Source organism: Hydra vulgaris, chromosome 11, assembly GCF_038396675.1.
Source record: "Hydra vulgaris chromosome 11, alternate assembly HydraT2T_AEP".
Lineage (NCBI taxonomy): Eukaryota > Metazoa > Cnidaria > Hydrozoa > Anthoathecata > Hydridae > Hydra > Hydra vulgaris.
Window position 1 is genome coordinate 32,272,501 of NC_088930.1, and position 18,322 is coordinate 32,290,822.

Below are 18,322 nucleotides of genomic sequence, written 5' to 3' on the forward strand. Positions count from 1 at the left end.
TCCATCAAAACTTCAAATGTTGATTCGCCCGAGAAGCAGACCTGTAAAACATTTCAAAGATATTGTAAAATTATAAATCTTATATTTTTCTGGTATCTTACAATACTATAAATTATATTTACTCTACTCCAGTTTTCAATAGGCATATACTGGTGTTTTCTAGCCCATTCCAGTCGCTTTTTTTTCATGGCTTCAGTTAAATGTGGTTTTTTGGTTGACAATGACCCATTAAATTCTCTTCAGCCAACCTTCCTCGAATTGTCCTTTTTAACACATTAATTCCTTCATTGTTTATCTTTGCAGCTAGTTGAGCCACCCTTTTTTTTCTGTTTTTAAGAAAGATGTCTCTAATTTTACGGTCACAACATGTAGTAGTGATCCTTTTTCTGCCGCTTTTGCCACACGGTCTAGTTCTAGAGGCACATTTGTATCAATTTTTCTTTTAATTTAGCTCACTACTGACTTTGAAACACTTGCAATTGCTGCTCTCTCTCTGAGAATGTGTTGAATGAAGAAGTAAGGTTTTTACTTCCCTACTTTTTCTTGTTTTCAAGTCTGGAGACTTGCCCATACTGAAAATATAAATGAGAGGTAAGAATGGTTACAAGTCAGGACTTATGCATTAAAATTAGCAAAAATAATAAATTAACTATAAATGATTGAAATATTAACCAATACTTAGATTTCAATAGTTCTAAACTCCAAAAACTTGCAAAAAATAATTCCAAAAATAAATAATTGAAATCAATTTTGAACTTACTCCAAACGCACTTTTCAACAATTGACAGCTAGTTGAGTTATAAACTTTTTGACAGATGTGGACTGGGTGGTCAGGGTGGGCTGACACAATTGCTACAGTTTAAAAACAATTATAGTTATATTGGTAACTAAAATACACAAAAAAAATTATTTAAAAACAATTTATTTGCTCGCAAAAATCATTTAAACTTTAAAACTACTAAAGAAGTAAAGAGTCCCTAATAATTTGGAAACCCAATGTATACACACATATACATGTATATATGTACATATACATATATATAAAGTCAAACTAACTTATATAGTCCCAAAATAATAACGATGCATTTGATTGCCAGTAGTTTTTGAATGAACATGTAAGATTTCAAGAATTGTATTATATGGTTCTCATTGCTTTGCAACAATAACAATGGTAAGTATTGTTACTTACGAATTACCACGAAGTAAATAAGCACCATGTTTTACTAATGGCTTGCGAGCACTGGTCCCTTAATAATACTTTGAATTTAGATCAAAATTGATCTAAATTGATCTCAAATTGGCTAATAAGATAAACTCTAACTAAGCTAAACTTTTTAAGAATAATGTTATTGATTAAAATTGTATCACGTTTCAAAGCATGACTTAAGCATAAATCAAGTAAATTTTGGAAATCTTTGACTATCACGCACATGACAATATCATCAGCATAAAAAAGATGGTATATATATAATATATATATATACATATATATAAATGTATATATATATATATATATATATATATATATATATATATATATATATATATATATATATATATATATATATATATATATATATATGTAAACTCTTGCATGGTCATCTTTAAATTTTTACCATGAAATGTCAGTTTTTGGTTTGCTTTTTTTAAATTGATTTTTAAGACCAAAAAAACTTTTTTAATTTCTTTTAGTTTTTATTATTTGATAGACTGCCAGCCACAACCAAATCCTCAGTCGATTTAGCAGCACATCGTTGTGAGTCAGGCTATTTTTCAATTGAGGTAGCAGCACTCTGTTACAAGTCAGGCTATAAGATAATCGTTGTAGCAACACTTCGTTACTAGTCAGGCTATTAGATAATTAATGTAACAACACTCCGTTGCAAGTCAGGCTATAAGATAGTCAATGTAGCAACACTCACCGCATTTTTTACTGTAAAAAAATAAAAACATTCAGAATGTTTTTATTTTAAAAAAATAATCATCAAACAGAATGTTTTTAAAACGATGCAAAATGTTTTTAAAATCATTGTGACCTTTAATTTGCGCTTTCATGGTTTTTTAAATTAATGCGATTTGTTATAATCTAACCTTAATTTTGTCTAAATACCTTTGACAAGAGAAGAGCTGTTTTTTACCACAAACTTTATATCTAAGTCCTACACTATAGGTGTACATATATATATATATATATATATATATATATATATATATATATATATATATATATATATATATATATATATATATATATAATTATTATATATCAATACAACAATTGTCATGAATCCTCTGGATATTATAAAGGAATATTTTATTTATAAGCTACAGCTAATAATTTATTAATATATTTTCTTTATATTATTCTTTATATTATAATCTATAATATTATAATAAATCTTCTAATATCAAACTTTCAATCTAACAAATCTCTGACAATTAATATGAAGTTTAATTGACTTTTTCTACTGCTGAGTTGCTTATTTTCTAACAGAAAGGTTGTATCATGCATTAAACTGAAGTATTTGAGATAAAAAGCTGTTGACATGTTAACGATCTTAAATAAAGTCAAATTAATATAGTGAATCTGGGAAAGTATTTTAAAACTTAACCATATCTTTATAAACTGCTATATTAAAATTGTTTTTGATTGACTACTCTCACCATTATTTTCAGTAACTTCTGAACAGCTTGAAAACAAACAAAGTTAAGTTGTTTACTATTATTAACTATTGCATTATAGTTATCCTATATAAATATTATAATATATTTTGAATAGACACACTTTTCTCTACTTTAACAAATTTTACTACTCTACAATTTTCACATTATCCTTCACTATAAATGGAAACTACATTTAAAATCCATTACAAAGTTAGGATCTGCTTAGATTGCTTCTCTTAATCATGCTTGCCATACTTTTTACTCATGATTCCAATTTACCTCTAATAATCTTTTATTTGTCCTTGCATGAAATATTATTTTCATAAATGAGTTTATTCTTCTAAGAAGGCCCCCAATCTTTTATACAAGGAAAATAATGGCATTGTAAATGTTGCTGTTGTAAAACACATTAATTGTATTTAAAGGCCCAAGCCTGGCATTTATAGCAAGTTGATTGTAAATGAACCTGCTATAAATGCTAAGCTTCAGTCTCTATCCATTTGATATAAGGTTAAATCTCTTTCTTTATTTCAAATACAAACATGATTGCTGCTAAAGAAACTTATCATTACATTATCCATCAACTAAAACTTAACTTTGAATGACCCATTCAATTATGTTACAGCCTACAGCTTGTAGTCCAGATAACATACCTAATATAGTCTTGCAGAAGTGTTCTCCGGAGCTGTCATCTATAATTTTAAAACCATTTTACAAGTGCTTAGCAGTCTTATTTTGCAGTCTGCTGAAAACAACATCTGTTATCACTATTTTCAAAAACTCTGGAGAGCGATAAAACTCGTATAACTACCATCCCATTAGTCTTCATCCTATCATAAGGAAGGTTTTTGAATATTTAATTAGCTAACACTTAATCTATAATCTTGAATATAATAACTTACTTTCTAATCATCAATATGGACTTTGATCTTCTCGCTCTACAGCTGATTTGCTAAAAGTAATAATTAATAGGTTTTATCGTATATTAGATGGATGTGGAGAGGTTAAGGCTATCACACATGGCCTTTCTAAAGCTTCTGATAAAGCTGGTCTTCTTCATAAGCTTTTTCTTACTGTGTATAAGGTAACATCTTTAAGATTATTGAATCATTCCTTAACAATTGTAGTATAAAAGTTGTCCTTGATGGACAGTACTCTTCTTCGTATTCTGTAAGTTTAGTGGTTCCTCAAAGTTCTAGCTTTAGCCCTATATTCATTTTAATTTACATTAACTATCTTACAGATATTCTCACATCTAAGGAGGCACTTTTCACTGATGATGCTACCATTTATTCATGTCTTGATAAAAAAAAAAAACACTCCCTGATTGCTTGAAGGGGGATTTGAGCTTGAAAAGCATCTCACATCTACGATACAGTGACTGGTAAACTTTAAGTCACATCACTATCTCATTGTCATAATGTTGCATCTCTTTCTCTTTTCTATAAATACTATAAGAGGCACTGCTCTAAAGAGCTAGCATATCTTGTGCCAACTACTAAAACTCATTCTTGTGTTACATGTCATTTAATTAAGAAACTTGATACTTTTAAGGTGACTGTTCCCAAGTGCTCAAAAAATTCATATGCGTCTAGCTTATTTCCTTGAATATCAGTTCTTTGGAATTCCCTTTCTTTATCTTGCTTTCCTGATTTTGAAGTCTCTTAAGTCACCTGTCAACCATTATCTTGCTCTATAAATGTAATCTTTTCTCTTCCAGTAACTTCCAACTCTAGTAGTGGTTGCAGCCTTGTTAGAAGCTAAGATTTCGAAAAAAAGAAAAAATAGTTACATCCTTTTATTGCAATTCGCCTACTCTTATTCCATCAGACATCAGTGATTTGGATTATTCCCTCATTTTTATGTTTTCCTGATTCATAAACTTTAGAGTTTATTGACTAACCACTTTTCTTTAGCCTGTGTGCATAATGATGGAAAGATACAACTGCTGCAAGAAATGGTTACAAAACACTATAAATTTCTTTTTAAAAAAATGTTACTTATAAAAAAGTGAATCACAATTTTCTGTAAATAAATGAAAAATATTAACTTTGTAATCATTTAGATTTAATATAAATATATTTAATGAAAAAAATTTAATAAAAAAAAACTATAATTTGTAATAACTATAATAATGATATTAAATATTTATAACATAATAAAAAATATATCAACTAATATGATATATGACAATAATATACTATAATATTGTATATTATATTTATAAAATATAAAACATTATAAAATTTATGTTTTTTACAATACTTTATTATATACTTAAAAAGTCCATAATAACAACAATAATATTTAGAAAATTAAACCTGTTCCATATGCTATATCCAATTTAATAATGTTATTGTTAGCATTACAATAAGACCCCACTGTTAATCTATTTTCAGGCATTACAATAATACCAATATAATTCACTGATCCAGAATACTTTTTTGAAGCAAAGTTATAGAGATTCAGCAAATCATGTCGATTCGGTCCAGGAGTCAAAATAAACTTCTCAAATTGTTCATTTGAAAGATATAACTTTGAATAATCATACAGCATATTTTGTAAATCAATAAAAACATTGTTAAATAAATTGTCTTCAGACACTAACAAATAGACACGCAATGTTAAACTATTGAAATTGACACAACCATATGAAATAGGAATTGAAAAAAGTAAATTTGTAACAAAAGAATTTAAAAGAAGGCTAACTTTATATGTATATAAATTTATTGTAGGAAAATCAAAGACCTGACCAAATAACGAATAACCAAATGATACATACATTATTTCTGTACAAAAAGAATACACCGAAGCTCCAGCAGAAACAGAAGAAAGCAATTGAAAATGACCTAAATTTAAGAAAATATTTATATATGTAAAATATATATATATATATAATATGTGTGTATATATATCTGCATATATATATATATATATATATATATATATATATATATATATATATATATATATATATATATATATATATATATTTATACATATATATATATATATATATATATATATATATATATATATACATATATATATATATGTATAAATATATGAATGTATATAAAGAAATATTTATTTATATAAATATATATATATATATATTTATAAATGATTATATATATGCATATTTATACATATTTATATAAAAATATATATATACATATATATAAATATAAATATATATATATATATATATATATATATATCAATTATTGATAAACACAGTATATTTTTATGTCAAATACATACATATATATATAAATATATATATATTTATATATATATATATATACATATATTAAAACATATATGTATATATATACATATATATATATATATACATATATATAAATAGATTATAATACATAAGATAAATAGATTATAATATATATATATATATATATATATATATATATATATATATATATATATATATATATATATATATGTATATATATATATATATATATATATATATACATATATATACATATATATATATATATATATATATATATATATATATACATATATATGTATATATATATATGAATAGATTATAATACATACTATAAATATATTATAATATATTTGTATATACATATATAAATATATATATACAAATATAAATATATATATATATATATGTATATATATATATATATATATGTATATATATATATGTATATGTATATAAATATATATATATTTTTTTTCTTTTATATATACATATATATATTTATATATGTATATATATATACATATGCAGGTATTAAGGCCTAAAACTTTTGTCTTTCTCAATCTGTAACTCAAACAGTCAACTTTAACTTGCTTTCCAGACGACCCAAATCATTTACCTTCTTCACTTTACTTATGCCTTATTTCTGATCCTAGTCAATGCTCAGTTTCTCCATATTCACCCTTAGCTGCTTCTGATTACGGTTCAATCTCTCTAAAACTATTATCTCATTCTTCTTCATCATCAGAATCCCCCTATCATAGTACCTCTTACAACTACCCTAACGCTGACTGGGACTCTTTCTGTGATTTTCTTTGTGATGGCCCTTGGTTAGAAATCTTTTATTTTCCTGCTGACAAATGTGCTTCTTATATAACTTTTTGGATTCAGGTTGGCATGGATACTTTTATTCCCTCTCACCAATTCCAAGCCAAGCCTCACTCTTCTCAAAGATTTTTCTCATACTGTGATGCTGCAATTTCCAATCAAAGCCATTACTTCCATATCTAACAGCAATAAAACTCTTTAGAAAACAGACATCTGTTTACTATTGCTAGAAACCATTGTTAAAAGGTTTTGTCTAACACCAAAGCCCGCTATTCCCACGTCATGAAATCTCGGACTTCATCTCAAAAAGTAGGCTCTCACTTCTGGAGAATCTTTAACAGTGTGCAATAATAAGGACAAATCTGTTATTCCATCCTTCTAATATGTTTAAGTTTTTGTCACCTAACTTAAAGACAAAGCTAAATTGTTTGCTAAAAACTTTTCATCAATATCATTTCTTGATTCGACTAGTTGAATTTTACCTGATATAGCCAATAAACAGGTTGATCCATTGCTTGACATTAGTATCACTCCAGCTTCTGTATCTAAAGTGATTTCCTGTTTAGACTCTTCTACAGCTTGTGGTGCAGACAACATACCCGTTATATAATATTGTAGAAGTGTTCTTCAGAGCTGTCATCTATACTTTCAAAATTATTTAACAAGTGCTTATTCTAACAATGTCTCATTTTTCAGCATGCTGTAAAGTGGCATCTGTTATCCCTACTTTCACAAACTCTAGAGAACAATCTGACTCGTTTAACTATCGTCCCATCAGTCTTCTTCCTATCAAAAGCAATGTATTTGAATCTTTAATTAACAAACACTTAATCTCTCAATTTAAATCTAATAACTTACTTTCTAATCATCAATATGGATTTTGATCTTGTTGTTCTACAGTTGATTTGCTAACTGTAATAACCAATTGGTTTTATAGTGCATTAGAATAAGGTAGAGAGGTTAAAGCCATCGCTCTTGAAATTTCTAAAGTTTTTGATAAAGTTTAGCATGCTGGTCTTCTCCATAAATTCTCTTCTTACTGCGTATCAAGCAATATCTTTAAGTTTATTGAATTCTTTCTTTCCATCTGTAATACAAAAGTTATCCTTGATAGACAGCACTATTCTTTATATCCTGTAACTTCAGTGGTTCCTCAAGGTTTTATCCTTGGCCCTATACTTGTTTTAATATACATTAACAACCTTCAAGATATTCTCACATCTAAAGTGGCATTGTTTGCTGATGATACTATCATTTATTTTTGTCATGATAAGAAGCCAACAATCTTTGTTTGCTTGGAGGGGGCATTTGAGCTTGAAAAGGATCTTACTTCTGCTACAGCATGGGGCTTACAGTGCCTGGTAAAGTTTAATTCAGATAAAACCCGATTTGTTTCAGCCAATTGTTATCGCAAAAATTTAGATTTTCCTATATTTATGAATGATAATGTACTCAATAAGTTATCTACCTTTCATCTTCTAGGATTACCTTTTACTTCAGATCATTCTTGGAAACCATATATCAAATCCATTGAAAAATTAGCATCTGCTAAGGTTGTATCTCTTTATTGTGCTCGACACTTTCTTACTCCGGATTTTATCCTTTATCTCTATAAATTCAAATCCGTCCTTGTATGGAATACTGTTGCCATATCTGGGGCGGATCTTCTTATGATGCCCTTTCTTTTTTAGACAAGGTGCAAAAACGCATTGTAAACATAGTTGGACCTACTTTTGCAGCCAACCTCTAACCATTATTACAATGTTGTAATGTTGCTTCTCTTTCTCTTTTCTGCAAATACTATAATGGGCACTGCTCTAAAGAGCTAGCATCTCTTGTGCAATTTTATAAAACTTATTCTCCTGTCACTTGTCTTTCAACTAAGTCTCAAACTTTTTCTATGACTATTCCTCAGTACTCCAAAAACTCTTATTCGTCTAGTTTTTTATACTTTTTTGTGACTGTTCCTAAGTGCCCTAAAAACTCTTATTCGTCTAGTTTTTTTCCTTGAACATTAGTTCTTTGGAATTTCCTTCCTTCATCTTGCCTTCCTGATTTATATAATTTACAATCTTTTTAGTCGTTTGTCAATCATTATCTTGCTTTCTTTATTCTTTATGTAGCCAGCTACATAAAGAATAAAGATTTGATTTATAAAACCATTTTTTACAAGAATTTGTAAGTTATTTATTAATAGAAATTGAATGGTGATATCAGCATAATGATGTACCACAAAATTTGTTAATGAACAAGATAAACCATTTATATATTGATAGCAATAATGGCCAAAAAACAGAACCCTGTTGAACACAATTTTTAATAACTTTATTTTTTGCATTTAAATCTATTAATTGAAACAAACTGCACATGATTATCAATATTTGAAAAAAACTAATCATCCCAATTTTCTAACAATTTAAAAAACCAGTTGTAGTTTGCAGTTAACTAAAAACCTTGTATTTAGTAGTAATTAAACTTCTTTATTAGAATGTTGTGTATTTATAAGTTGTTTTATAAAAAATTAATTTTAATTTTGAATTGTAATTTATAACATAAGTGAAAGTTATAATAGCTGAAATATATTTCAGTTATTGCTATAGTTTATATTATTTGAAAATATTTATTTAAGTAAATATTTAAGCAGTTTTAAATACAATTTAAGATTTTATATATTGTCAGCTATATGAAATGCAACGATTGGTTGATTGTTCTGCTTACATCAGCAATAACTGGATTTTAACTTCTTAAGCTTTATTAGCTTTCGTAATAGAGCTATTTTTTCAGCTATACAAGTATTGTATAAATGAGTTTCTTGAGCAGCTAGTTTAGTCCAGATCATAATCCAATTAAACACCTGTGGTGCATTCTGGGTCAAAAAAATGGCACACCATGTCTAAAAAGAAAAGAAGCTAAAGATCATGCACCAAGAAGCTTGAACTCAAATTAATCAAGATACGACAAAGAAATTAGTTAAATCTATGCAAAATTTATTTGTAGAAGTCATTAAAGATTTATTATCAACTTAAATTTTTTAACTTGATTTTAAAAAGTCACAAAATTTAATAAATTGGAGAAACATTAAGTATATAAAATTTTGTTCAGATTTATTTAATGTCAAAAAAATGCATAGTTTGAATGCATCATTAAATTTGGCTTAAATAATTTGTAAATAATTTAAATACTGTAATTTTTAAACATAAATAAATTATTTATAAATTAAATATTGTAATTTTATTTTTTTTCCTTTCTTGATTAAAATTGCTTTTAACCAAAAATTTTTATAATAGAAACTTTTTTTTTAAAAATTCTTTTTTTTTTTTTTGTTTGGAAAAGTTTTCTACTGTATTTCTACCTGGATAACTAATCAAGGTAAAAAAACCTATGATCATATGCAAATAACAATCATAAGTACAGTTGCAAAATACACAGAAAAGATAATCAATAAATATGTAACATTTTACAATAAAGTAATCACACATCACCAGCTGAAAGAAGATTATCTAGAACTCCAAATTATGCCAAGTCTTCCTGACTTGACTCAACTAGAACTGACATTACATTTCTGACTTCTGGCGCATTTCACCATGCACACTGTATGACTAAAGACTACTAAGATCTACTCTCTGAAAAATGGGTTGTCTAAAAGTTAATCAACACTCTCTTCATAATAGGTCAAAGGCCCCACTTTGTTGCCCTTATTTATTGGTGCTTTTGGCACAAAGCTCCACTGGCTTTTCATGAATAAATCGCTTTTGTTAAATCTGCTCCAAAAGTATCTAAACTAAGCAATAAGTGATTTTGCCTTATCTATCTTGTAATGTTATATGTTGTTCTTTTAACAACATCTATGGCATTTTTTGATGATCGAGTAAAAGAGTGATTAAAAAAAGCTATGGCAAACAACCTACTACTTCCTAAGAGGCACACACCCCTACATTACATGAAGCTTGTAGATGCAAACTTCAATAAAGTAGAAACAATTGTGAATAAGAAAACAAATTGTACGAAAAACTATTTTAAATGAGAAAAACAAGCTCTCTAACATTTTTTGTTTTGGTAGAATGTTGGTAGTTGTTTTGGTAATTTTAAAATATCCCTATGCAGACTTCTAAAATATTACACTCTCTAAGTAATTTATACAATATTTCAAACAATAAGCATTTGGTATCTAGAATATTACATCCCCTTGAGTAATCTTGTTATATATCACAAAAAGAATGTGAAATAAGAAAGATGAAAACCAAAAAAAGTTACTGCTTCTTTTTGTCAGAAATCATCTAAGTTAGTCTAAAACTAAATTAAAGATTTGATATTATAGCGCAATATAAGAATAATTTGTTTTAATCAGTCATATATACAACCATACAATGATGCAATGATATTATACAAGTCAAATAATTGAAACATTGAGTGTAATTCTTAAATACGAGATTTATGCATTTTGTTTTATTCGAAAGAATTTGATACTTCAAATTTTTTTAAATAAAATAACTCATGGCGACCCCTTAATATTGTTCAATTAGATTCAAACTTTTTTTGTTAACATATTATGGAACAAACTAGGCTTAGTGGAGAAATAAAAATTGAAATAAATTTCAACTTATATATATATATATATATATATATATATATATATATATATATATATATATATATATATATATATATATATATATATATATATATATATATATATATATATATATATATATATATATATATATATATATATATATATATATATAAGTTCACAAATATATATATATATATATATATATATTTGTGTGTGTGTATATATACATTTTTATATATATATATATATATATATTTATATATATATATATATATATATATATATATATATATATATATATATATATATATATATATATATATACATACATTTATATATATATATGTGTGTGTGTGTGTGTGTGTGTGTGTGTGTGTGTGTGTGTGTGTGTGTGTGTGTGTGTGTGTGTGTGTGTGTATATATATATATTAGGGCTGTCCAGAAATTATTACACAACCCAGAACTTAGCCTAGTGAAGTTTTTCCCATTATACTATTAATTCTTTATTGAAAAACATTTTTTACAGATTTATTTTAAGTCTTCTAGGGGTTGCTCAAAGCTCTTGAACATTTTAACTAAAATATAACAGAAAATGTATTAAAACGCTATCTTACTTTTGTTCTTACTTGGTCTTACTCAATTAAATTTATTAAAGTAATTATGGAAATTGTTATTTTTTATATAGTAGTAATATGATGCACAACTTGTGCATGTTTGTTTACATTCTACATATATTTCTGGAAAATAATTCAATATTTTCATAGTTTTTAAGGTCCAAAATGAGGAAAAATGTCGAAATTGTCACTTCAAGTTAGTAAGTTCAAGTTATTAGTTTCAAATGTTTAGTGTTTTTTTGTCAAAACTTGGAAACAGCTTCCGATGTTGTTCCACACCTTGCAATAGCCATGCTCTCTGTTGTTCATCTGTTGTTATTATTGTTTCAAAATCTGAGATTAGTTTGACGCCTCGTTCGGCAGCATCGTTGACAACTTTTACTGTTCGAACAAACTTTTCAGCAACTTGGAAGTCTTCATCTGCTGCCCATTGATTCACTGGTTTAGCAAGCCAATCTCTTCTGATGTTGAGATTCTGGAACAACAGATGTGACTCCGGTCCTAACAGACTCTTCAATGTTGTGTTGCGTTTGATTTGTCTGAAGATTGGTTTACCCATTCGGAAGTTTTCAGGCACTGCTATTGTCCACAATTTGTTTGCTATTTCTTGCTTAACATGGTCACTCATTTTAGGATGATGACTAAATAAAGCAAAAGGAACAACTTTTTCAGTGAGGTACCATCGATGGTTGTTTAGTTTGGCTACCACAACATCTGCAATTTCTCTGTCTACATTGCGGAAATCCATCATGTCATGAATGAGTTCTAGATTGTTTACGGGAGCATCGGCTCCAATACTGGCTTACATCCATGCTGAGGTGTAAAAAAGAGCCAAGAATCTGTTTATACGTTCCAGTTTAATCACAGTTTCCTTGTCGTATTTCATTGCTTTTGAAAACATGAACATCTTCCCAGCATATATGTTGCAAGCCATCCAACGAGCCTGATGTATGGCTCTAGGTTTGAGGAAATGGGTACCACGAGGTGGTGTTTCATCCAGAACAATAAGATTATTTTCTGCGCACTCTCGGTAGTCATTCCGAGGAAACACAGATGATTCCTTGCTATTGAGCAGCATTTTTAAATTTTCAATGACTCGTTTTTTAACTTCCAATAACCATGGATTTTCAATTTTCAGCAACTGGATAGGTGATTGCTTATCGAGACCTGACCATGCCTCTTTGAAGGTAGCAAACATTTTGTTTTCTGGTCCTCTGATTTCACCAAACAGTGATTTCCAAACAGCGCTAGCTACAAGTTCAAGGATATGGTGACGAAAAGCAAGATAAAATAGCTTTTTATTAACAAGTTCTTCAATAAGTTTAGCTGCACCCTTATGGACCCCACTGTTGCTTGCTGTAGTATCAAATACCAAAGCGACAACTGATTCTTTTAATCCCTATGCTTCTAAGAGATCATATGAGGCATCAGCTTGAGTTTGTCCTTTAGAATCTCCTAGTTGTGGTGCACTCAGCAATTTTCCCGATGAAAATTCTGGTGAACCTGACAGAAGAATTGCTAGACGTTCAAACTTATCACCAAGAGAGTCCTGCAGTAACTTTCCATCCTAGTGCATGGCACCAAATTGAGGTGGTTTTTCCTTTATTTTCTCCATTATGTTTTCTGCAATGTGCTGTCTGTTTGACATTCGCTTTCGACGCGTAGTTGAACGGGATACATCGAAGTCGTCTAGATTGCCACCCGCTGCTTTTATTATAGCTGAAACTATCATTTAGTTTGATTGTCGGACAACTTTAACCGATCGGCTGCTGTCGTTAACTCGTCACATTCCATAATTTTTCTGGGAACTTGAAGTGTAACAAATTCTTGAAACTCTATTTTTTCAATAATGTGATCTGGCTCAAAATCCGGATCAATTTCCGTACAACCAACTTGTGCATCATCCTCGGACTCTTCAAAAAATTCATTTCCTTCTAGCTCTGCAGCTGCTCTTTTCTCTAGTCTTTCTGTTTCTTTTTCTTGTCATTGTTGCTGCTGTTCAATTCTGGTCAGAAACTGTAAAGCCTTTGCTTCAAAAATTTTATCCTGGCCATTCATACTAGACTTTCTTTCATGTTTCTGATCAAGATAAAACGCAATGTCATCATCTTTGTGTTTCTGAGATAGAAGTCTAGATTTTCTTATGTCATTAATTGCATCTGGAGCACCAATGTCGAAAAGCATATCAAGCTCTGAGATGAAGTTTTCTCGTTTGTTACCAGGGTCGGTGGCACGACTTCTATTTTTTTTTAAACTGGTCCATTCATTCCATAATCCAAGAACATCAAACATACAGTTTTGTCTTACTTTGGTTTTGATGCGAGCCATGTGCCAAAAATCTGCAACACTGTCTGCAACGATGTAAGAAATTTCTTCATTCTTAACACTGTTACTAATGCTATCAGGATCATGTCTCAGATATAAAACATACTTCATCACCTGTCTGCGTGTAGGTAACTTTGCTCCTGTAATTGATGAACATGGCTGACCAATCAACCATAAATTTGTACTAGTTCTAGTGGTAGGTTTTGAAGATGACGGAGTTGCGGGAACACTCAAAGGTAATGGCAAAGACGGTATAATTGGGTTTATCACTTTTAATTCTTTTCCACTCCTAGTCAACATTTTCTATTTTTTCTAAACAAAAATGCAAAATTGTATGTACCCAATCATAGCATGCAGGTAAAATAAATAACTATTATAACAAAAACATTATTTCCAATGTGTTTTAGAAAATGACATACAATTTGTTTGATTTGGGTCAAATTTGGGTCAAAATTGTGTAAAATTTAAAAAAAAATACTCACAATAACTTAAATAATCATCAACTTATCAATTGGCATCCATAACTTAATTAATCAATAACTTAAATTGATCAATTTCAACATTTTTCGGCAGTTATACTAAAAATAACATAGCGCTTTTGTACATTTTCTGTTAAAATTTACTTAAAATGTTCAAGAGCTTTGAGCAACCCCTAGAAGACTTTAAATAAATCTGTAAAAAATGTTTTTTAATAAAGCATTGATAGTATAATGGGAAAAACTTCACTAGGCTATGTTCTGGGTTGTGTAATAATTTCTGGAAAGCCCTAATATATATATATATAAATATATATATATATATATATATATATATATATATATATATATATATATAGAGAGAGAGAGAGAGAGAGAGAGAGAGAGAGAGAGAGAGAGAGAGAGAGATGTAGATATATATATATATATATCTATATATATATATATATCTTAACAATTATTAGAAGTGATTTGTTACTTAATGTAAAAGCATTTTGCCGAACATTTCAAACAATATGTTTTAAAGTAAGTTATTTTAAATTCGATTAAAAACATAACAAAAAGTTATTTTGCTTTGAGTTTTATTTTAGCGGGTTTATATTTTCTTTTTTTTTTTTTTTTTTTTTTAATTAGCTTTTTTTTTATCTTAGCATTTCTTTTTTCATTTCTGAACTGTTTAAATCATCAAAAGAACTAAACAGTCGAGGTCAAGTAGTAAAAAAAAAATTATTTGCATGATTAGCAATAGCACTTGATTGCACACCATTCCTATCCAAGAATATATATATATATCTGCTTCATGTCCTGCTGCCTTGTAGGATACACCATTTTAGGCAAAGGCTAGGAGATACCAACTTCAACTTAAAACACCCCCTACCTTAAGGCTCTTGGTTGAGTAAAGGCTAGAGATGTGAAATGCATCCAGCTACTGTCTTGCAGAAGGCCTCCTAGGCAAAGACTTAAGGGGTAAACAGATTCTATCTGTTGACCAGCCGAGCACCCTTTTTTCATCTATTAGGCTGGCACAGATGTATTTTTAATACATTGTTTCCAGTTTAGAATGTTGAATACTAGAACTTCTGGACTCAATGCATGGGTTTTGCTTGTGTCTCTGTTTTCATGACTAGGTAACTCATTCTATTATCTCCTAATGAGAGTACAGCTCTAAAACTCAGTTTTATGGTTCTGAGGCCGGCTGGTAGTCAGGTTTCCGGAACATTGTGATAGCTCTCAGAGAGGCTGATTCCATCAACAGCTGAAAAATATCAATGTATTAACAGTGCCATGTTGTGCATGGGTGGCGTCTTTGTTTGTACTTTTGGTGTGCAATACCAAGACCACATTTAAGGCCCTTTGTTACGACTAAGGGTTCATCAATAGTAATGAGGCAATTAATTGGGCTATTAAACAATGCACTGAGTACTATCTATGCTTTGAGTCAAGTTTGTTAACAAATTCAATAATAAATAAAGTACCAAAATCCATAAAATACAAAAAACCATCATCATCAACAAGTTTTCTAAACCTATGATTCACTAATATTCATGGTCTTCAAAGTGACGCTTCTTCTGTTGAGTCTTATCTCTTGCAAAGTTCACCATACCTACTTGCTCTCGAATTTTAACGCAAAAATTGAGCTCTCGTGAGTTCTGGGGAATCTTTAATAGTATTAATAATAAGGGCAAATCTGTAACTCCACCTCTCTTGTATGGTTCAGACTTTGTCACCTTAAGAAAAAGCTGTATTGTTTGCTGAGAACTTTTCATCAATATCATCTGTTGAGTCCACAAGTTGCGTTCTACCTGATATAGCTGTCAAACAGGTTGATTTATTACATGATATTCAAATCACTCCAGCTTCTGTATCTAAAGTGATTTCCTGCTAGACTCTTCTACAGCTTGTGGCCCGGACAATATACCTGTTATTATCTTGCAGAAGTGTTCTCCGGAGCTGTCGTCTATACTCTCAAAACTATTTCAAGAAGTGCTTATCAGAGCCTTGTTTTCCAGCCTGCTGGAAAGCAACATCTGTTATCCCTATTTTCAAAAATTCTAGAGAGCCATCTGATTTGTCTGTTTACCAACGTAATAACAAACACTTAATCTCTCAATTTTGAATCTAATAACTTACTTTCTGATCATCAATATGGATTTCAATCTTTTCATTCTACAGCTGATTTACTAACAGTAATAACCGTTAGGTTTTATCTTGCGTTTGAATAAGGTGGAGAGGTTAACACAATCGCTCTTGATATTTCTAAATCTTTTGATAAAGTTTGGCATACTGGTTTTCTCCATAAGCTTTCTTCTTACGGTGTATCTGTTAACAGCTTTTAGGTTATTGAATTCTTCCTTTCCAACCGTAGTATGAAAGTTGTCCTTAATGGACAGCAATCTTCTTCTTATTCTGTAACTTCAAGGGTTCCTCAAGGTTCTATCCCAATACTCTTTTTAATTTACATCAATGATCTTCCAGATATTCTCACATCTAAGGTGGCATTGTTCGCTGATGATTATACCATTTATTCTTGTCATGATAGGAAGCCAACACTCTGTGATTGCTTGGAGGGGGTATTTGAGCTTAAAAAGGATCTCACTTCTGCTACAGCATGGAGCTCAAAGTAGCTGCTAAATTTTAATTCAGATAAAATTTAGATCTACATATATGTATGAACGGTAATGTACTAGATGAGTCATCTACCCTTTATCTTCTATGATTAACGCTTACTTCCAATCTTTCTTTGAAACCATATATCAAATCAGTTGCAAAATTAGTATCTGCTAAGGTTGTATCTCTTTATTGAGCTTGACACTTTTTTACTCAAGACTCTATAAATCTCATATATGCCCTTGTATGGAATACTGTTGCCATATCTGGGGCGAATCTTCTTATGATGCCATTTCTCTTTTAGACAAGGTCCTAAAAGGCATTGTAAACATAGTTAGACTTGCTCTTGCAGTTAACCTCCAGCCATTATCACATTGTCATAATGTTGCTTTTCTTTCTCTTTTCTGCAGATACTATAATAGGCACTGCTCTAAGGAGCTAGCGTCTCTTGTGCCATCTACTAAAATTCATTCATGTGTTACTCGTAATTCAATTAAGTCTCATCCTTTTTCTGTGACTGTTCCAAAGATCTCTTATTTGTTGAGTTTTTTTATTTTTTTCTGTGACTGTTCCTGAGTACCCTAAAAACTCTTTGTCTAGTTTTTTTCCATGAACATCAGTTCTTTGGAATTCAATTCCTTTATCTTGCTTTCCTGATTCATATAATTTGCATTCTTTTAAGTCGCCTGTCAATCTTCATCTTTTCTCTTCCAGTTACTTACAACTCTAATTAGTGGTTGCTAAATGGAAGTGAAGATGTTTAAAATATATATATATATATATATATATATATATATATATATATATATATATATATATATATATAATATATATATATATATACATATACATTTATATATATATATATATACATATATGTTATTATATATCAGTAATGGTTACTAACAAGAACATTATTTTTTATTCCTGTAATACATCAAGTTTTTTTTTTTTACTCATTTTTTCAAACTTACTAATTTTT

At 29.1% G+C, this 18,322-nt stretch overlaps 1 protein-coding gene across 1 annotated transcript in view; it reads right to left on the reverse strand.

Moving 5' to 3' along the window:
- The window catches only part of LOC105846609 (uncharacterized), a 133,045-nt gene that overhangs the window by 62,288 nt on the left and 52,435 nt on the right, over positions 1-18,322 (reverse strand). Inside the window, exon 8 of the mRNA XM_065810787.1 lies at positions 4,986-5,513. Within this exon, the coding sequence (XP_065666859.1) occupies positions 4,986-5,513 (528 nt within the window). The remainder of the gene's footprint in view (positions 1-4,985; positions 5,514-18,322) is intronic.